We start from the raw sequence: 21,007 nt of genomic DNA on the forward strand, positions 1-21,007 counted from the left end.
TTTTTAATTAATTTTATGATATTTGAATATTTTATTCAAAATTTCCTCTTATTTTTGTTTGATCATAATTTAGAACATTTGCATAAACACATTATTTCAAGAATATTCTTGACTATATGTTTATCTCTCTAAGTGGAATTACGTGGGATTATATGTTTTAGTCTAAGTCAAAAATGTTTCATTTCTTACGTGGGACTATGTGTTTGGTTTCAACACCACGTTCAAAAGCACCTAGTAGCTCCTCCCATTCCTCATTCTTCTTTATTAGCTCTTTCTTACTTTGTATGACTCATAACCCAGCTCCCCTGCCTTCACTAGTCCGGCCAAAACAATTGGAACGCAAACTCTGAAGATGGCATAGGCTCCTCCGGCACCAACTTCTTGTTACCATAGGAGGATGCTTCCCCGATGCAACTCAAAGCAAAGCTGGCAAACCTATTTTGAGTTTTGGTAGCCACAACAGCAAAAATGCGGTTTAACCTAGGAGATTGATAAGCCGCATAATTAATGATATTTTAAATATTTTATTCAAAATTTCCTCTTATTTTTGTTTGATCATACTTTTAAAACATTTGAATAAACACATTATTCATTTTTTTTTTTCATATGTGTTATGATGCGAATTTTTTAAAAAACCAACATAATATACCAATTCAGTGAAGAAAAAAAATGTGAAACAACGTCCCACATCATGTTGACATTATAGGTGGTGGTTTAAAAACATATTACAAAAGAAACTAAAATGATTTTGAATTTGAATGAAATAGAAAACTTGATTAACATGCGTACATATTATATGGAGAACACATACGACCATATAATATAAAGAATAAATATATTTCCATTTCTAATGCCAAATACACAACAATGTTCATTAAAAAAAAAGGAAAAAAAAACCATTAACTATTGTGGCATTTTTGTATTTTTTGTACGATTCATGGTATAATTGCTCAAAACTCTTGGTATATTATAGAATAGAAACAATTGTGGTCTTGAGCTATTTCTTTTTTCTGTTGCACAAAAAGAAACTTCAAACTTAAACAGATAGCGTTGATTGAGGATAAAATGTGTAACTCACACTACATAATGTAAAGCAGAGCAAAAACGAAATAATGAAATGCAACTAATAAATTTTGCTCCTTGGAGAGTAATCAGAATCTTGAACTAGTAGTGGCGATTGACTTGTTGGCCTGGCGGATTTCAATGACGTCGTCACTGATTTTCCTTTGTAGTTGTGCTGATTCACGCTTCTCGTAATCCAGTTCCGCTTTAATCCGGGCCAGGTCAAGTTTTCTTCTGTCATAGGTTTCTTTAACCTCCCTTTGCGTGGCCTCTTCGTCGAGGATTCTATCCTCTACCCATCTTACATTATTATTAACAGTGTTGAGTCTTTCTTGTTGCATGTCCAGTTTTCGGTTTGTAGATGCTACCTGTTCCTTTATTGATTCCAACTCAATCTTTTGTTCCTCAACCTGCTTCGTTAAACCTATGAGATCAAGTAGACTAGAGGTTTTTGGTAGCTGCTTAGATTCCTCCTCCTCTAATTTTATAGTGAGAGTTTCCTTGAGACGTTGCTGATGATGAAGTTTTGCAATCTTTGTCTGCAAGTTTTGAATTTCATGTATTCTTAGAACCATCGTTTCGAGCTCTTGCCTTCTCTGTTGCCGTTGCGTTTCCTTCGTCTCTAAATTTTGAAGTCTCCGAAGTAAGGCGTCTTGAACTGTCTTGAACTCATGTGGAAGATGTTTCTGTTTTTCAGAACCAGCTATGATTTCAGCTGCTTGCCTTCTAGCGGCCTCAATAGATTGACGGATCGTTTGGTTTCTCAAAACGGAGAGAAATTCTTTGTTATCTGCCATGACCCTCATGAAGTCACTGGACTCAGCTGGCTTAACCACATGCGTTGTCTTTTTAATATCTGCATGCATAAATCCCTCGTGTTGCTTAAGCGTGTACTCATCTGTACGCTTTTCCAATTCATCCATCCTTTTCTGGAGCTGAGTGTAATCCTCCTCTGCCTTGTGCTTCATCCTCTTGTCTCTTTTAGTCCTCTCACTCTCAGCAGCACCAAAGCCATCAACCTCAGAAACATTTTTGACGAGTTCCTCAACGCTTCCTCTCTGCCTTTTGGTTGAACTACTAGGTTCATCCCCTTTGCTGCACGCAACGTAAGATTTCTGGCAAACGGTACAGCGCATAAACCTGTTCATACCTTCTCTCGAGTATGTATGTCCATGGCCACAGTTCACGCAACGCGTCAATAACTTGTGTACAATATCACCAGCCCTCATTTTCTCCCTCGCAGCCTCTTCTCTGTTAAATACCATTGTCGCTCGCTCTTATCAGGACCTCCCCCTCCCGGATCAGCCAATTAAGTCTCCAGAAAACAAAATTAATAAGCCAAAGGAACCAATAGCTCATATATAGTCCTTACACAACGCAAAATCCAGAGTACTAATTACTTTCATTGTGATTAACCTAATTTTAAAACGTTCAGAGTAAGCAAAACTCTACTTATATAGCGCTGCTAATAAACGTTTCAGAGACAAGAAATTGAAACTAAAGCAGAGAGCAATTAAACAAGACTCTCTGAACACTCAACCTAATTGTAAATAATAATTCTGGAATCAGAACTCAAAATACTGTACCTTACACAGGGAGTCAGATTCATAAGGAGATTAACAAAAAAAACCTGAATGAAACGAAGAGGAGAGGAAATGAAAAGCCTATGAATAAAATATAAATAAAACCTTTCTTCTTTTTCATAATCATAATTAAATAGTTTTCCTAATTGTACGCCTTTTGGTTAATTAAATACGGTAGGTTTTGTAGTTTTCCAAAATGTATTTATTTTCACCGGCACCGCTGGATTAACCCGACGTATCTGCTGTTAATAATGTTGGCTAGATGAGCTTATTAACGAGACATATGCTTGTTGGGCTTTCATTCGATCATTACTTAAAAAAATTCCGTTTTCGTTTTTTTTTAGATCTCAATAAAAAAATTTACATTATAAAGGGAAAAAATGATTACCAACATGAAACCAACCCTTTACACTGTTTCTTACCAAAAGGCCAATGTGTCTCAAAAAAACAAAAATCATAAAAGGTTTCTTTAGTTACATCAGGTCCGAAGAATCTACCTTCATTGAAAGTATATAGCCGACGAACTCCTGCTGGATGCAGAATCAAGCCTTGACCCGAATCACAAAAGAGCCTGTGAAAAGCACATGAGAGAAGGTTACTTACCAACCCGTAGCAACTTATAATGACAGGTAACACAGGTTTGCATATACAAGTAGTGTTCTTGTTTTAAAGTAATAAATACTATAAGGGAAATTGAGAAGAAAAAAACCAATAAGTACTAGCTACACGTAGCTAGATAATGGAAAACATATGTATATTTTTGAAACAAATATACCGTACGTCGATTTAAACAAAAAAGCTCATTAACAAGATCGAGGTTTAATTTTAAGGGTCTGATACATATACATGTGAATTTAGTGTCAGTTTAAATGATCGATGTAGACAAGTTTCTAAAATGTAAATGCTTTCAACTCGTACTACTGGATTCCAAATAGATACCAAACAAAGAAACATCCGTGCCAGATCATGCATGGCCACTGTGTGTTATTAACGTCTAAATTAACACCGTATACGTAAAGAAGTTCTAGAGATGCAGATATACAGTATATGCTTCCGGTAAGGGATTTTAGGATTAGAGCGAGTTTTGGGACATTCTTAGATTTTATTTCAATTAGTTGAAAAAACACATAAGATCATTCAAAAGTCAAACAAAAAAAGGAAAATTTTATGGTATCACGATGGAAGCTGAAAATAATGAAGCACAAAAATCGAAAGCAAGATAATATATAGCTAAGTGAGCGGTGAATTACATTCTTCGGAAAGAAGGGTAGAGTAGTGAATAATCGTAATTCTCTTGGAGTGACCTGACGTCCTGTCTGATGACTTGATAATGTAAGTCTAGGTAACGTTGTTTAGTCTCGTGCATATCTCTCAGCCGATCAAATATGTTTCGGTATTGTTTGTCCCTGGTTTCGTCGTCCTTCATCATGTTTTTGATGTTATCCGACTCAGTTGTCGTAAGCTTTCTTTCAAGAGCAGCAGCATATCTCGCTTTCTTCTCATCATACTTTCGCGTAACCGTAGTTACCAGATCCTTGGTCGCTTCCAAACTAAGCCTTTCATCTTGGATTTGTCTTTTTAGCAGTTGGAGCTCTTGTTTGGCTGTTTTACGACGCTGATGCGCATTTATTTGCGAAGCTGCATCGAGAACGGTTTGCACGTAAGCAACTTGGGCAACATTGTTCACATCCACGTCAGCGATTAGGTTATTCAAGGTGGCAAATTTAGCTAGACATTCTTCCTTTGACGGCAGCTGTTGAAGCGCCGCTGAACACCGCATCTCTATTCTATCTAATTCACGATCGCTCCTATTCGAGGCCTCTTCAATCCAATCCAAAGCATCTTCCAGATTCTTCAATTGTTGAGTAACGGCTAGAGTTTGATTGGCTACCTGGATAGCCCTCTCTAGAATTTCACGAATGATTGCCATAGTCTCTTTCAAATTAAGATTGTGGTATCAAAGCAAACTTATATAGAAAACAGTAGATAAAAGAATTCACTGATTGATTGTGGGTGATCCTTACTGATGGAACTCCTACCCTTATTTATACTGATTGATTAGTCGAGGAAAAAGGAAAAAAGGTGGAGCTGCGTAATAGTTTTTTTTTTTTTTTTTTTTTTTTGTAAAAGGAGCTGCGTAATAGTTTCCTTTTTTGTTTTGGTAAATCTCTTTTTGTTTTTCCTTTTCGAAAAAGACATTTATTAGTACTTAACTAAATAGCAGCCGTGACCCGTGAGATTAAATATGCAAATTTATTACTTATTTATACTGATTGTTTTTCCTTAAATATGCAAGTTTTCCTTCTTCTTTTTTTTAGTTTTATTTATTTACTTATTATAAACAGAAAAATATTCAAAATTTGTTCCTTTCCTTTCCCTTGACAAAACTTCCATTTACAATCACGACCTACACATTTACAAAGCCATACAATTTGGTACTTAAAAAAAGAGTAACAATAGCTAGGGTAGTTTTTAGAGACAAAATTTGCGTTTTGGAGGTCTGGAGGCGAACGAACGAGTCCATGATTAAAATTTGAAATCACGGTTTGACCGATGAGATTGACAAGATGACGACAGAGTTAAATGGAGGGAGATTGAGTAAATAAAGAAGAGCTAGGCAAAATAGTTAATGGCGAGATAGGCAATTAACTAGATAGAATATTTTTTAATCCAACGGCTGCTATATACAAAAAAAGGACCATTAACTATTTGTCGCATTTTTGTATATTTTTTTTTACGATTCATATATGGTATAATTGTTAAAAACTCTTGATATATTATAGAATAGAAACTATTGTGGTCTTGAACTATATATATATATTTTTTTGTTCCGTTGCACAAAAGAAATTAAAACTTAAACAGTTGAGGATAAAATGTGTAACTCTCACACTGCGTAATGTAAAGCAGATCAAAAATAAAATGCAACTAAAAAATTTTGAAATAATATATATCTCCTAGGAGAGAGTAATCAGAATCTTGAAGAAGTAGAGGCGATTGACTTGTTGGCCTTGCGGAGTTCAGTGAAGCTGATGCGCAATTATTCACGACGCTGATGCGCAAGTATTTGCGAAGCTGCATCGATAACGGTTTTCTCGTCAGCAACTTGGGCGGCATTGTTCACATCCAAGTCAGCGATTAGGTTATCCAAGGTGGCAATTTTAGCTAGACATTCTTCCTTTGACGGCAGCTGTTGAAGCTCCGCTAAACACTGCATCTCTATTCTATCTAATTCACGATCCTGCCTATTCGAGGCCTCTTCAATGGAATCCAAAGCATCTTCCAGATTCTTCCATTGTTGAGCAACGGCTATTGTTTGATTGGCTTCCTTGGTATCCCTCTCTAGAGTTTCACGAATGGTTGCCATTTTGTCTCTTTCCAAAAGCAGCAAATTAAAGAGATTTGTGGTATCAATCAAAGCAAACTCAGAAAGAAAGAAAACAGTAGAGAAAATAATAATTCACTGATTGATTGCGGGTTCCTTGCTGATGGTACTCCTACCCGTATTTATACTGATTGATTAGTCGAGCAAAAAGGAAAAAACTGGAGAGCGGTGTAATTTTTTCCTTTTTTGTTTTGGTAAATCTCTTTTGTTTTTTCCTTTTCGAAAAAGAGTTTTAGTACTTTATTTATCAATTGACCGTCGGATCGAATTAAATTGCAGCCGTTGGATTAAGCCGACTTTATCTCTTTTATTAACAAGTTCAAAGATGCGAATTTTCCTTTTTTTAGGTTTCCTTATTTACTTAAAAACAGAAAATATTCAAATATGCAAAATTTATTATTACCCTTTCCTTTGTCAAAATTTCCATCTACAACACCAACCTACACATTTATAAAGTCATACAATTTGGTAGCTAAAAAAAAAGAGTAACAATAGCTAGCTAGGCAAGTTATATAAAACTTAATCATTCAATATAAACCGGTAAGAAAGCAAAAACTAGAGAAAATAAATAATAAATTAAATAACTAAATATACAACACGTTTGATCAAAAAAAATATTAACAACACAAATTAAATTAAACAAACCAAAAAAAATGTAACTTGTGAGAGGTGCAACAAATTTATGAGAACAATTAACAACACTAGAGAGTTCAAAAGGTCTCCTCCGAGTCCGATCCAATGTTGTTTTACTCGGTTCCTACTAGCCTATAAGACCTCGGGGGAGCTAGTCGTCTTAAGATCCATGAACTTGACAAGAAGTTCTCCTGGGATATCGATTTCAAGCTTATACCCTGCCATAAGTTCAAGCATCTGTCTCAATCTCCAGCCATCTTCGACGTCAACCTAGAGAAATACATATAATCAACAGAGATGATGATCTTGATTATTTCTCACTTAATTAGCACACATAACATAAACCAACAATGGCATAATATATATCAGACAACTAATTGAACAAGCTAAGTGTGCGTTATTACATATTAACTGAAGGTTTTTGTAGGTTTAGCCACTCTAGCTTAAACTCTCGTACTTAGTTTCTCATTACACAGATTACACACATTTATACTAGCTAATAATTGTCTCACATTAACCTAATAAACCAACTAGACCCATTAACAAATATGGGCCCTAATTACTTTTATGGTCCAATAGCCTTTCTACTTCTTTCTTCTTCTTCCTCTTACGACAAAACACTTCTTCTTCTTTTCTTCTTCCTCACTTATTATTCTTGCACTTGACTCTTTGTGAAGGATTAATCAATGATGAGATTCCAACACTCCCTCTCTCATCTTTTGATTAATCTCCGAAATTCCCAAATTCCAATTTAGGGATTTGATCCCTTTTGCTCCTTGATCTTTCCCGGTGTATTCTCTGTGCCATGGCCATATTCCTTTCACAGCCTCTGCAAAAAAAACTTAACAGTGAGTTCATTAGCTCCCTCATCATTTGGATTTTATCGACCGTTTGAGTTCAGGCGAGATCGTTGTGATTCCCATCTCAAACAGTTTTTGCTTCTTATTGGTCTTGACTGTAATCTGAGGTTTCTTATTCTTTTGCAGGTACTGCTGTATGTAATCCATATCTCCAATCTCATCTTTGACAAGTTCCAGGTTGCTCCAGGCATGTGAGTTCATTGACTTTTTCTCCCTCATGCTTTTGTTCTCTAGGAACTGATCTCCATCCTCTCTGTCTTTGCCTTCAATCCTTTTCTTCCTCATATCCTCTCAGTTTCTTCCGGAGTCCCTTTTTCTTGTTTTATTCCTATCTCCATAGTGTAAGCGAATGTCCAAAGCTGAGCCCAACAACAATACAAGATAAGGCCCATCCCAAGTCAAGCCCAATTACTCAACCACAGAAGAAGACAAATCCTTCTGTACCTGCAAAAGACGTTAGAGAAAAGATGGAGCTGCAACCACAAGGAAACAGATTCGCAGCTCTCCTAACCTTATGTGATGACTAGAGTTGTGACCAGCTGTCTCCTAAGGATAAGAATAGAAAAAACTCTAGAGAAGTCTAGATTGTTCTATAGCCTATATAAAGTCTATCAAGACTATTGTAAACATTATTGAGAAATAAGATCATTTTACCAAAGTATTCTTAACATCTTTCACATAGGTCTCTGATTCATATCAATATCAGCCAAAACTTCAAGCTCTCTTTTGTGCAGGTGCTTTTGTGTGAGATTTATGTCTTCGTTGTCCTTCTCTGAGATTTTCAGCTCATCCCACCATGGTAGTTTCCTCATCTCAATCTCCCTTGTGCACTTATTCTTCATGAATCAAGTATTCTCTTTGTTCGTCATTCTGACTTTCTCTGGAGTGAGATTCTTCTTAATTTTCCTCTGTTTTTCTCCCATCACAGTTGATTTTTGAACCTCAATTTTCTGCAGATGATGCTTTTGTGTGGAGTCCATGTATCCTATTTCTTTCTTGGCATTCTTGGCAAGGTGCAGCTCATCCCACCAAGAGAACTTTCTCACTTCTTTTTCTCTTTGATTTTGATGCATCTGCTTCTGTTTTGTTGTAGATTTTCCCTTGTTTACTGTCTTCCCAGTCCATGATTTGATTTCCTTTGTTCTCTTCTTCTGAGATTTTACTCTCTTCCTTACCTTCACCATGGTTTTGTTTTTCAACAGCGCTTTGATTTTCTTCTCCTTGAACTGGCATATGAAATGAGCTTTTCCTGGAATCAAAGACTTGAGACTCCCTCTTGCTGTAATCTCTTTTTCTCTCTGGTTTCAAAGGTAACTCCACCTCTCTTTCCTCAGTCTCTTGTTGCTTCTCTAAGAACCTTGTACTCACTGGTTTTGTTTCAACCGACTTGCGAGTCTTCTCTGTGTCTGCTTCCAATCTCTCATGGACTTTCTTTACGTCCATGTCAGCCGCATCTCCAACCAGCTTTTGTTCCCTCTCAGGTAAGCTACACTTTCTGTGTTTGACGTCTTCCTTTAACATCGCCTTGTGTATCTCAGTATTTTGAACCATTACCTCAGTATCCTTAACCAATTGTTCTCTGTTTCCACTTGGAGAACTCCTTTGGTCCTCAACTTCCATCATTACTTTGACCTTTATAATTCTCTGACTGGTGTCATCAAATCTTTGATAGAGACAATCAGTTTCTCTCTTGATAGTTGCTGCATTATTCTGTTCCTTGAGTCTAGCACCATCCTTCAACTGTGGTAAGTATTCCCTTTTCAGATTTGTGTCCTCTCTAGACACCACTTTTTGTTTTTCGACTCCCTCGTCCATGATTTCCATATCCTGAATTTCAGGTTCACCGAAGTTCTCAACAGAGTTGTGAGCCAACTCCTCAGATCCTTTTCTTGGTGTCTTGTCTTGTACACTCAACCATTGGAAGTTGAGATTTCCTTTCATGCCCACAACTAGGTTCTCCTTTAATGTTGCATCTTGGTAAGTTACTATTGACCTCTGTAGTCTTTGCTCTGTTGTAATTTACAGTCTGATCTTGTTCCCACCTCTCTTTAACATCATGATTCACTGCAAGCTCTTCTACTTCTCCAATCCCACAACTTTGTGACTGTTTTTCTCTGTTCACTTGTAGAACTGCAGATTTAACAATACCACATTCTTCTCCATGACTTTTAGGTCCTGTAACTCTTTTCACTTGCAATGTCTCTCCTTGCTTTTCTTTGTTTTCCATCCTTTGAAACTTGATAGAATAACATTCATCTGTCATGGGTGCTTCCGCTATTTTCTTCCCTTTTTCATTCGTGATTGTGCACCCCGATCCATTGAACAAAATCCCATAGCCATGGTCCATCAGTTTAGGAATACTTAGGTAGTTTTGCTTCAAAGTAGGAACCAAAAGAACATCTCTTATGATCATTTTTCCAGTCTCTGTCATCACAGTGACTGTTCCTTTGCCTTTTGTTTGAACCAACTTTCATCTCTGACCATATGACTGGTAGCTCCACTATCAACCACCCATGCATCCTCATCAATTACATCTTGATCATGTGTAACAGTGAATAACCCTTCAAGTTGATTGTCTTGTTCCTGCTCATGTCTTTTTGCAGGTGCCTGAACTTGAGTTTCTGCTTGTTCTTGCATTCGAGTTTGATTGTGCTTGACTGTGAATGTTTCTTGCGTTTTTGTAGTTGTCTTTTGAACATTTTTAAAACTTTGTTGTAGTACATCCCATGCATCCTTGGCAGCTTCAGTGTCAGACAAGTGGCTATTATAAATCTATTCAGAGACAGCACTACACAACAACTGTAAGGCTACCTGATCTTTTGTCTTTAACTCCTTCCAATCTGTCATCATTTTCTTCTCATCTTGGGGTTTAGGGATTCCTTCAGTTACAATTTTCCACAATCCTCTAGACTTAAAGTAACACTCTAGTCTTTATTACCCATAGATTGTAATTGTTCCCATCAAACATTGAAATCACTTGTCTGTTATGCATTTCTACTTCACTACAGTTTATGAAAAACGATAAACGCAACCTATATATATATATATATATGAGGAGAGTTGTTAAGGTCAGAGTGAGTGAGTGTGTGTAGTAGTAGAAACTACTATAAAGTACGAATGTATGTGATGCAAGTATGAATGATTAAGAGAGTTAAGAAAAAAGATTATATGCTTGTATGAAGAGAGAAACAAACAAACCTCAACGGCCTCATATATATGCTGCTCAGAGATGAGCATCTTCTGGTAACATGTCAATCTCTTACCTCTTTCTCCTACCTAATTCCTTCTGATTTAAGAGCAAACTTTAACCGCAAGATACTGACATATATAGTCTTATGTCTTTCAACAGTGTACTCCACCTTAAAACATGCATGCATCTCTTTCAACTTAGTTTCAGAAATCTTCAAGAAGGATTACAGCCTTGAAATCACCTCTGCTTGACCAGTTACTTCAATCTCAAGGTCTTATATGATTCTCTGCCAAGTTCTCTTTGGAACTTTCATACATGTTAGCTCCACCTAAACCATAACTCCTTCTTGTTGCAGAAGGAGTTGTCTTTTGTAATAATTTTGGCATTTTTGAAATTTCGATGCTATTGTGGCATTTTTTTTTTTGTATAATTTTTGTGTACGATTCATGGTGTAATTGTTCAAAAATTCTTGTTATATTATTATATAGAATAGAAACTATTGTGGTATTGAGCTTTTTTAAAAAAAAGAAAAAAAAAAAGAAAAAAATAAAAATAAAACAGAGCAAAGAAAGAAAAAAAGAAAAAACAAGATGCGACTAATAAAAATTGAAATCATAATATATATATCTCCTTGGAGTAATCAGAATCTTGAACCTGTTGACTTGTTGTTGACTTGCAGTGGCGATTGACTTGTTGGCCTGGCAATGACGTCGGCACTGATTTTCCTTTGTAGTTGTGTTAATTCACGCCTCTCGTTATCCAGTTCAGCTTTAATCTGGGTCACGTCAAGTTTTCTTCTGTCATAGGTTTCTTTAACCTCCCTTTGCGTGGCCTCTTCCTCGAGAATTTTATCATCTATCCATCTTACATTATTATTAATAATGTCGAGTCTTTCTTGTTGCCTGTCCAGTATTCGGTTTGTAGATGCTACCTGTTCCTTTATCGATTCCGACTCAATCTTTTGTTCTTCCACCTGCTTCTTTAAATCTTTGCTATCAAGTTCATCTTTCTCTACCTGTTTCCAAGCGGTCCATAATAGCTGCCAACCGTCCTCCAGTTTTTTAGCGAGAGTTTCTCTGTTTTCCTGAAGTTTTGCAATCTCCGTCTGCAAGTTCTTAATTTCTTGTATGGTTAGATACTTCGTTTCCAGCTCTTTCCTTCTCTGTTCTTGTTGTGTTGCCTTCGTATGTAAAGCCGTACCTCTCTCCGTACCTCTCTCGACCAAGGCATCTTTAACTGTGTTAAACTCATGTTGAAGATTGACTAGTACTTCTGTACTAGATATGGTCTGCATTGCTTGCGCATCAGCCTCCTCAATACTTTGAGTTATCGTCTGGTTTCTCAAAACGGAGAGAACTTCGTCATCTGCCATTGCAACGAACAATTGAAAAAAAAAAGTAGAGAGAACACAAAAGACAAAAATTATATATCGAATGAGGTTGAAACAATGCAAGCTCCAAAATAGGCTATATTATTATTTATAGGGTTAGAAATCTAACATATATGCAAATTTTCCTTTTCTTTTTTTTTGTTTTTCCTTTTTTTTTTTTGGATCCTTATTTACGCAATTTTTCCTTTTTTTTTTTTTTTTTTTTTTTTTTTTTTTTTTTTTTTTAAAGCGTTTCTTATTTACTTAAAAAACTGAAAATATTCAAATATGCAAAATTTGTTCTCTTGAAAAAATTTCCATTTACAACAACGACATACACATTTGTAAAGTAACAATAGCGTATGTTTTTAGAGACAAAATTTGCCTTGCTGTTTTGGAGGTCTGGAGGCGAATGAGGCCTACGGTTTCACCGATGAGATTTCACAAGACAAACTAAATTCACCCTCTACATTAAGTTTCTGGAGGCGTACCTGAATGACAAGTTATATAAACTTCTCACAATTAAACAAGCCCAAAAATGTAACTTGCGAGAGGTGAAACAAATTTATGAGAACAACAACATTATAGAGTTCACAAGGTCTCCTCCGATCCAATGTTGTTTTACTAGCCTAGACCTCGGAGAGTCGTCTTAAGATCCATGAACTTGACAAGAAGTTCTCCTGGAATATCGATTTCGAGCTTATACTCTGCCATAAGTTCAAGCATCTGTCTCAATCTCCAGCCATCTTCGACGTCAACCTAGAGAAATATATATAATCAACAGAGATGATGATCTTGATTATTTCTCACTTAATTAGCACACATAACATAAACCAACAATGACATAATATATATCAGACAACTAATTGAACAAGCTAAGTGTGCGTTATTACATATTTACCTTGGATTGGGTTCTTAAATTGGTGATCTCTTTCTCCAAGAGATGTAAAGGAGAGAAGCTTTTAAGCTTAAAGAAACATATAAGCCGGACTGCGGGAATATACATGCCTATCTTGATAAGCTTCTCAACATACTCTGCATATAATAAGATAAACACATAAAGGCCATGCATAACCTTCTTCTCAATACTGTGAGTGTGATGGATACAAATTAAAGTAGTAATCAATCACCTGGGACAAAATGGTTGAGGCCAAGCGATTGAATTAGTGTTGGAGCCTGCTTGTAATGTGCAATACGGGAGGCAAGCTGAGCAGTCTCTTCTTGATTGATGATTGATGAATTGATCTGCGACCTATACACCCCAATGAAGTGCAGAAAATCCAACACCTCGTTAGATAAAGTTATCGGACGTCTACTTGATATCTTCTCTTTCCATACAACTGCTAGCTCTTGGACCTTCATGATGTCACTGGACTCAGGCTTAACCACATGCGTTTTCTTTTTAATATCTGCATGCATAAATCCCTCGTGTTGCTTAAGCGTGTACTCATCTATACGCTTTTCCAATTCATCCATCCTTTTCTGGAGCTGAGCCGGAGCGCAATCCTCCTCTGCCTTGTGCTTCATCCTCTTGTCTCTTTTCGTCCTCTCACTCTCAGCAGCATCAAATCCATCAACCTCAGAAACATTCTTGACGAGTTCCTCCTCAACACTTCCTCTCTGCCTTTTGGTTGAACTACTAGGTTCATCACCTTTGTTGCACGCAACGTAAGATTTCTGGCAAACGGTACAGCGCATAACTCTGTTCATACATTCTCTCGAGTATGTATGTCCATGGCCACAGTTCACGCAACGCGTCAATAACTTGTGTACAATTTCACCAGCCCTCATTTTCTCCCTCGCAGCCTCTTCTCTGTTAAATACCATTGTTGCTCGCTCTTATCAGGATCTCCCCCTCCCGGATCAGCTAATTAAGTCTCCAGAAAACAAACAAATAAGCCAAAGGAACCGATCGGAAGCTTTGCAAAGTGTACTCGGCTACCCGAGATTCTCGGTTCTGTTAGGGTGAACCGAACGGTTAGCCGATATCTTCTTCTACTTCGTTTTTGGTCCGAACTTCAACTCCTCCGCCGCCGGCAAGCTTTCGCAGGTTAGGGTTTTCTAGTCGGTGCAAAGGTTTTCTCGTTTATTTCTCCTTTTCACCGTCACCGCTGGATTAACCCGACGTATCTGCTGATAATAAAGTTGGCTAGATGGGCTTATTAACGAGACATATGCTTGTACATTTGATCAATACATTAAAAAGTCCCGTTTTCCGTTTTATATTTTTGAGATCTCAATTAAAAAAAATTTACATTAAAAAGGAAAAAAATGATTTTTTACTACGCCTTGCACTGTTTCTTACCAAAAGGCCAATGTGTCTCAAAACAACAAAAAACAGCAAAGAGTTTTTTTTAGTTACATCAGGTCCGAAGAATCTATCTTCCTTGAAAGTATAAAGCCGACCTGGAATCTAAAGCCGACGAACTCCTGCTAAATGCAGAATCAAGCCTTGACCCGAATCACGAAAGAGCCTGTGAAAAGCACATGAGAGAAGGTTACTTACCAATCCCTAGCAACTTATAACCAACTTATCTATCTTTCTTCCTCTCCGATGCGTGATTTTGAAAATATAGAAGAAAGTGAAATAATAAGATTATTTGAAAAACGATAAACGCAACCTTTATAGTATATACTACTTACATGTGGGAAGGCTTGATATGTCTGCAGAGACAGCACAAGGTATCCCCAAGTTGGAGAGGACACCTCTTATGATCCCGCATGGGAAATACAGGTACATGCTCACCGCTTGTGCTGCTTTGCTTTCCCCTGGAGTCGACGGATCTTCGGTTTCTTTCTCAGATGAAGGGTCAATTGAGACACGAGACAACCACCGGAACTTGTTGTCTTGCAATACAAAAGTACCCTGAAGAAACAAACACTTGTGAGAAACACACACACAAGAACATTGGTGAGAAATTCCATTTATTTCAAGGAAATATTACCCGGTGATTTGTCTTTAAATTATCTATCTGCTTCTTGAAGACCTCAGACCAGAAGTCTTTGCAGATAAACTTGATTGCCTCTAAATGGTCACTGAACCTTGGTCTTTCCATAGTGTACCTAACGACATTAAAAAGGATGGTGTTATGCACAATACAATAATATGCAATATCTCCCACCATACAACATTGCAACAAAAGTTTTCTCACCAAAAACATTGCATTAGAGCAATGAGAAACTAAACTGAGTCTACCATTTCAATTCAGTAAAACATGCACTCCGAATTCATGACAGATGATCTCAGATTCAAATTGCTGAGCAATGGCAATACTCAGAGCCAACCATTGATCAGTAAAACACCTAAAATCCAAGACAAACCAGTTGAAGTTCCAAATTTTCTTAATAATTCCTAGGTCACAGAACACCAGAAACCGCTATATATACCAAATTCATCTCAAACAAATTTCACAGTTGCTCAAAACTAAAACTCAGATCACATTGGCTAATTAGACTCGAGATATATGACAAATCCAACAATATCAAAGAATCAACGCTAATGATATAAAACTTCGCCATCATCCCTCAGATCTACAGCTAATACGAACATTCCATACACCTCCCGAGAAAAAATCTCATCGATAGATGAAGAATCAGATCGAAAGAAGAAAACAAACCTCTCGGAGAGCTGGTGGCCGACCTGATAACCAATGGCTTCGATCCTCCTCGCGGCGAGTTCCGGCTTGTTAGCGTAGAATCTACCACTGAACATAGCCACCATCTCCATCAACATAGTGTCTACACAGCTCTCCGCTACTTCTCTCCCCATTCTCTCAAGACTCTTTCTCTCTCTATCTCTCTCGACGACACGACGACCGGTTTCGGAATTGGGATGATGATACGATACGATACGAAAGCTCCCCCCGATCTATTGACTTGTACAATATCACATGTAAGTCCTTAACAGTTTCTGTTGTTTCCGATCTTGTGACTTAAGTTTTAAAAGTGTCATAAATAACCCTGAATCTCTCATTTTAAACCGAGATCATCTTGGTTCCTTTTTTCGTTCTCATACCCGGTTACACAATTATTCATGGTCATTCGAATTTAAATTCATTTGATTTTATTTATAATATGGTTATAAATATCGAGACCAAGTAGATACATGATCAAAACAAATAAAGTTATGGGGGGTGATGACTGAGATAGGACTTTTAACTAGGAGCGTTACTTAAAAATAAAGTGTAAAATTTCGGACTATGATTAGAACATCCATTCCCCACAATTGATTCCAAAACATCGATGGCGTACTTAACATTTCTTTCCATTTCTCTACTTAGTTTTCATTTCTTTCATAAAAACACTCTCACGTTTCTTAAAAAAAGAAACGAGATAAAACAAGATCATAATCCTACGGAATATGTGAGAATGGGATTGGTAAATATGAGAACTCATAGAAAGATATTAGTGTCTCAAATTAAAATTTTGATTTTTTTTTTTCACATTTATTTCTTACTTTTTGTTTATATATTGCTTATGTTTTGCTTATCTTCTTCTTAATAATTTTGTTTTTAAACTTAATTCATATCTTAATAATTATAATGTATTGACAGAGTTGTAATCAAATATAACCTATCTATAAATTAAATTCATTAAAAAAAATCATTTTAAATCTGTTCTATTATTTTAACTAGTCAAAGATACAACAAATTAATTTTTATAACAGATGATTTTATATACAAAAAGATACACTTTAGGGCTCTACCTCAAATTATCTATACTAGTATTTTTGCTCAAAAAAATGTTTTTGGAAACATTTACCATTGAATGCTGTTAAATTCTTATATTCATATCCAAACAAATTTAGTTAACTCTCTATCCTATCCTTATAACCAAAAAAAAATATATATATATTTTAAATATCTATATATATATATATAATGTTTTACAACTAATATAGATATTTATAAGATTTATTCTATATTAAAAACATTATTCTCCTATCATCTCTTTTTTTAATTTGTATATAATTGGTATATTGCGGATTATATACTAAATCACTAAAATCAACGAAAGAGTATATTAGCAACAGCAGGGTTGAATGGGGGATAGACTTCCCCGGCAGCATCCATGACCTTGATAATCTGTCATAGCAGATAGCTTCGCGTCCCTTGCAGCTTGCTTCTCGTTTACCTCAGCTAGGTCCCTGGTGAGAGCTCCTAGAATCTCCTTGTCTTCGCAAACCTCAGCCTTGAGTTCGAGATGCTCAGCCTTGAGTTCGCGATGCTCAGCCTCGTTCTTCAATGCCTCCTTCCTTGAATATAGATAGGCAGTCCCAGTAACAGTAAGAGATGCAACTGCCACGGCTAAATTTTTTTTGGCTTGAACAGCACCGTACACCTTGTTGGGCATGCCTAAAACCGGAGCCACACAGTTGTGTGCTCTGGTGACGGCATTTGCAACCGCGGGATGAATGGAGGATAGAATCGGACCCGCTGCAGCTTTGACGCATCCCTTTTTCAGGAGATCAAGGGGAGCATTAGGTATTTCCGAAAAGCTTATCTGATCTTTACCTTCGTCTCCTTCTCCTTTTATGTTTCAGAACAATGATGTGCAGAAATTAGTTCTTTGCTTTGAAGAAAGATACAATGATGTGTAGAAATTAGTTTTTTTGCTTTGAAGAAAGATGATGTGTAACTAGCTAGCTCAGGGTATATAAAAGCAGAGAGAACTTGTAGTACAAGTTCATGCAAAAACCAGTTTTACCATAATGGTAAAAGTGGATAACAGCACAAAGTCTAATGAGGAATTACACGTGAAGATTGAAGAAGTTGTGTAGTTTATGTAAAAAAGAAATTCCTAATGTAGATATCATCTACAATGACAAAATCTAAACAAGAGACCTTCGATAGAATACTAATGTTGTGTAACATAACAACAGAAAAGACTAATATGAGGAATTTATGGGAAGTTAGAAGTAGCTCTTGGAAAGGTTCGAAGCATACGGGGCGGATCTAGAAATTTTGTTTGTATGGGGCACATATTATCAGTTTTTAGTTTATCTAATATACATATAATTTAAAGTTCTGTGTTTGAGTTTGGTTTTTGTTATATATCTTACTAGATATTCACCCGCGGTACACCGCGAGACTATATTTATTAATAAAAAACAGTTCATGTAATTTGTTTTATAGATTAACTATATACATAACTAAAGTTTTACTTTTTAAATGTACAACCTTACAAATATATATCTATTAGGTAGTGTAAAAATTGTTTTGTTTGAAGTTTATTGTTTTTATTATAGGAACTATATCATATAATTGTTTTTTACTTTTTAAATGTACAACCTTACAAATATATATCTACTACATAGTCGTGTAAAGTTTGTTTTTTTTATTATAGGTACAATGTCATATAATTCATTAAGTAGTGATTTATTAAAGGAAAAACTGTTTGTTTCTTTTTATTTTTCAATTTAAAGATAGTAGTATTGTTATTATATTGTAATATTCTAATATATATGTATACTATAATTTCTGTATTGCAGTTTTGTATGATTTTTTTTTAACATCTCTGATTCGATCATTCATCATAATAATAATAAAAAAACCATCGAACACCGCACCTTAACATGATGCATGGGGCAATTCTCTACCAAATAAGTTGCGAGAACTAACACAACTGCTATACATTAGATTATTTTTAACAGTCAGTGTGGAGCACGTGCCACACCCAACACTACGTAAATCCGCCCCATAGTAATATCAGGATACACTAGGTTTCTAAAAGACTATGAACAAAAGGAGAAAAGGAAATTAGGAATACCGTTGAAACAAGAAGGAGCTGGAAAACATGAGAAGGAGCTTCAAGGTAGTCAGGTCACGAAACCTTCACCTGACAAAGAAGTCCAGCGAGCTAAAGTTCAGAAATCTTCTGAAACCAAACCAGGTATGAGTAATGAACATGAAAAGACATGGAGATTACCTGGTTGGTCTGAAACTGTGTTCATAAAACTAGTTGAGGAGGTTGAAGATTGTGCTTATGTTATAGCAGAGGATTGCCTACAAAGAAGAGAACTGGGCCAGGTGAATGTATTAAAGTGAAACAGAAGAGTCAGGAGAAGAGACGGATTGAAGAGAAGGTTAGAAAGAAGAACAAGAGGGAGAACTGGGAATTGTCAAGAGAGAGACTGATGACTTGGATCACTTGCAAAAGTATCTGCATAACAAGAAAAAGCTCCAGTCGTCAGTCTCCTCCTTTTGTATGCCTTAGTCATTAGTGTTGATGTATGAAATCGACAATATAAATAATAAAAATATTAGAGGGATAAATCGGAACTGGTCCTTTTATTAGCGTAGAATCGAAGGTGAGAGTTTACGGAAAATACAATCAAAGATCTAAGCGCAGTTAATACGATAATAATTGCTCTTTTCTCTCTGATTGCCAAGATTTCGGATCCAAAGTTCTGACAATGACATCTGGTATTTATAGTGGGCCATTGACCTAGGGTCCCCTCTGTCTCTTCCGCAAATGACGATTTTGCCCCTACGACCAAATGGGCCAGATCCATGACTTTAGGCCCCAAATTTCTTGAGAATCTTCTGTTTGGGCCTCCTAGAATGTTGGGGGTGAAGCCCATATCCAACAATGGTCCCCCCTTAGTCCGATGAGCGATGGCTTGCTTGAGCTCGTCGGTTCGATTATGCGTCTCTTGGTCATCTTGCGAAAGGAACAAAAGATTTTAGGAGCTTGGCATGTACTTGTAGAATTCGAAACCATCTGGAAGGTTCTGGGATGAATAGTGTGTTGCACACATTTTTTGAGATATTCGGAAAGTTCCGGGATGAGTAGTGCATTGCGCACGTTATTCCTAGGAGTGGTGGATTTTGAACGAGAGTTTTGAGGGTTCTATGCGTAGCCATGTTCGTCGATCGGATCTCGTGGCTCCACGGTCAGGTGTGAAGATGGTTGAAGGTACAAACGTCTCGTCGTGATGATGGTTGTTGCGCGATGGCTTGTTGATTTGGAGAGTTGTGAAATATTCAAGGCTTTGGCGCGATGGAGTGGCTTGGAACGAGGCATGGAGCTTGATACTGGACATGTAGCGACTTGATACGCGGCGTGAAGCGACTTGATACGCGGCGTGAAGCGACTTAATACGAGGCACAGAGCTGTTTGATATGAGACGCAGAGCTGCTCGATATGAGGTGTGGAGTGGCTTGGTACCTATTGGCGCGTCGGCTCATTCTAAGGCATGCTGGCCTTGGGGCGATGATCTAAGAGTCGCGCAGTTCTTCGAGTGACGATGCGTGTGTGTATTGACGCTAGGGCGTGTTCTGTCCAAATTTTATTGGCGCGCTAGTCATGGCGAGGAGATCGTAGAAGCGCGTTCGACACAGTGGCGCGTAAGAGCCTGAAGGTTACGCACTAGTCGTGGAAGTCCGCGATTTGAGTGGTTGTTGCGAGTATGTTATTGTGGCGTCGAGTCGTGCGTAGGAAACGACGAGATGACGTAGTTTGACGTGGCTAGGAGCATACAAGGAAGTCGTGGCGTGAAGATGATCTCCGTAGTTGCGCGTAGACGTGTTCCAGCGAGCAAGGCTTTGTGTTTTTTTTTTGTTTTTTTTGTTATTGCGAACTCGGTTGCTTCATGAATTTGGTCATTCGTATTTTATTGATGATCTTCGCAAAGGTTGATTATTGCCGATTTTTGTCGCGCAAAGTTAGATTATTGCGAAATTACCCTCAAAATAGAGATGCGACGTTTTTGTTGTTTACAGGGCATATTTTGTAGTGCAGGACGTCTCCTGGCTTACCCTGGATATGTTGCTCCCTGAAACGTCTTGAGTAGACAAGACGGACTTGTCGTACTGTTTTAGGTGCGGTACGCGTGACCGGCTTACCCTGTGGGTGCTGCAGGAATTGCGTGTGTGCGAGTCGAGGTCTCGGCTTACTCACTCCGCTTCCTGCTAGCTTTTTGCGAGT

General features: G+C 37.2%; 4 protein-coding genes across 13 annotated transcripts; 1 reads left to right on the forward strand and 3 right to left on the reverse strand.

The window, feature by feature from the left end:
* Nucleotides 1-987: 987 nt before the first annotated feature.
* LOC104767331 (uncharacterized) lies at nucleotides 988-2,714 on the reverse strand. Its single transcript, XM_010491372.2, has 2 exons — nucleotides 2,649-2,714; nucleotides 988-2,429 (listed from the first exon to the last, which is right to left on the reverse strand). Exon 2 carries the CDS (start codon nucleotides 2,325-2,327, stop codon nucleotides 1,152-1,154), a length of 1,176 nt encoding a protein of 391 aa, XP_010489674.1. The 5' UTR covers nucleotides 2,328-2,429; nucleotides 2,649-2,714; the 3' UTR covers nucleotides 988-1,151.
* Nucleotides 2,715-7,279: 4,565 nt separating this feature from the next.
* On the forward strand, nucleotides 7,280-11,190 carry LOC147920055 (uncharacterized). 10 transcript variants are annotated; one of them, XR_015591595.1, is made up of 9 exons: nucleotides 7,280-7,508; nucleotides 7,647-7,711; nucleotides 8,255-8,319; nucleotides 8,477-8,533; nucleotides 8,723-9,001; nucleotides 9,193-9,265; nucleotides 9,359-9,497; nucleotides 10,239-10,321; nucleotides 10,870-11,190. XR_015591595.1 is itself a non-coding variant. In XM_087503037.1 (9 exons), exons 3-7 carry the CDS (start codon nucleotides 8,317-8,319, stop codon nucleotides 9,385-9,387), a joined length of 441 nt encoding a protein of 146 aa, XP_087359163.1. In that variant the 5' UTR covers nucleotides 7,280-7,508; nucleotides 7,647-7,711; nucleotides 8,255-8,316; the 3' UTR covers nucleotides 9,388-9,497; nucleotides 10,239-10,763; nucleotides 10,870-11,190. The 10 variants fall into 10 exon arrangements, 9 of the variants coding, with proteins under 9 accessions (XP_087359163.1, XP_087359160.1, XP_087359164.1 ...); XM_087503037.1 differs by having other exon boundaries at nucleotides 10,239-10,763; XM_087503034.1 differs by having other exon boundaries at nucleotides 10,239-11,190.
* Nucleotides 11,191-12,524: 1,334 nt separating this feature from the next.
* On the reverse strand, nucleotides 12,525-14,212 carry LOC104764136 (uncharacterized). The gene is made up of 3 exons (XM_010487592.3): nucleotides 13,210-14,212; nucleotides 12,981-13,114; nucleotides 12,525-12,838 (listed from the first exon to the last, which is right to left on the reverse strand). The coding sequence occupies exons 1-3, from the start codon at nucleotides 13,904-13,906 to the stop codon at nucleotides 12,704-12,706; spliced, it is 966 nt and encodes a 321-aa protein (XP_010485894.1). The 5' UTR covers nucleotides 13,907-14,212; the 3' UTR covers nucleotides 12,525-12,703.
* A 107-nt stretch (nucleotides 14,213-14,319) lies between these two features.
* Nucleotides 14,320-16,122, reverse strand: LOC104764137 (uncharacterized). Its single transcript, XM_010487593.3, has 4 exons — nucleotides 15,697-16,122; nucleotides 15,025-15,142; nucleotides 14,723-14,945; nucleotides 14,320-14,553 (listed from the first exon to the last, which is right to left on the reverse strand). The coding sequence occupies exons 1-4, from the start codon at nucleotides 15,846-15,848 to the stop codon at nucleotides 14,525-14,527; spliced, it is 522 nt and encodes a 173-aa protein (XP_010485895.1). The 5' UTR covers nucleotides 15,849-16,122; the 3' UTR covers nucleotides 14,320-14,524.
* Nucleotides 16,123-21,007: the final 4,885 nt, after the last annotated feature.

This window comes from Camelina sativa, chromosome 19 (assembly GCF_030686135.1).
Source record: "Camelina sativa cultivar CO46 ecotype springtype chromosome 19, ASM3068613v1".
NCBI classification, from domain to species: Eukaryota; Viridiplantae; Streptophyta; class Magnoliopsida; order Brassicales; family Brassicaceae; genus Camelina; species Camelina sativa.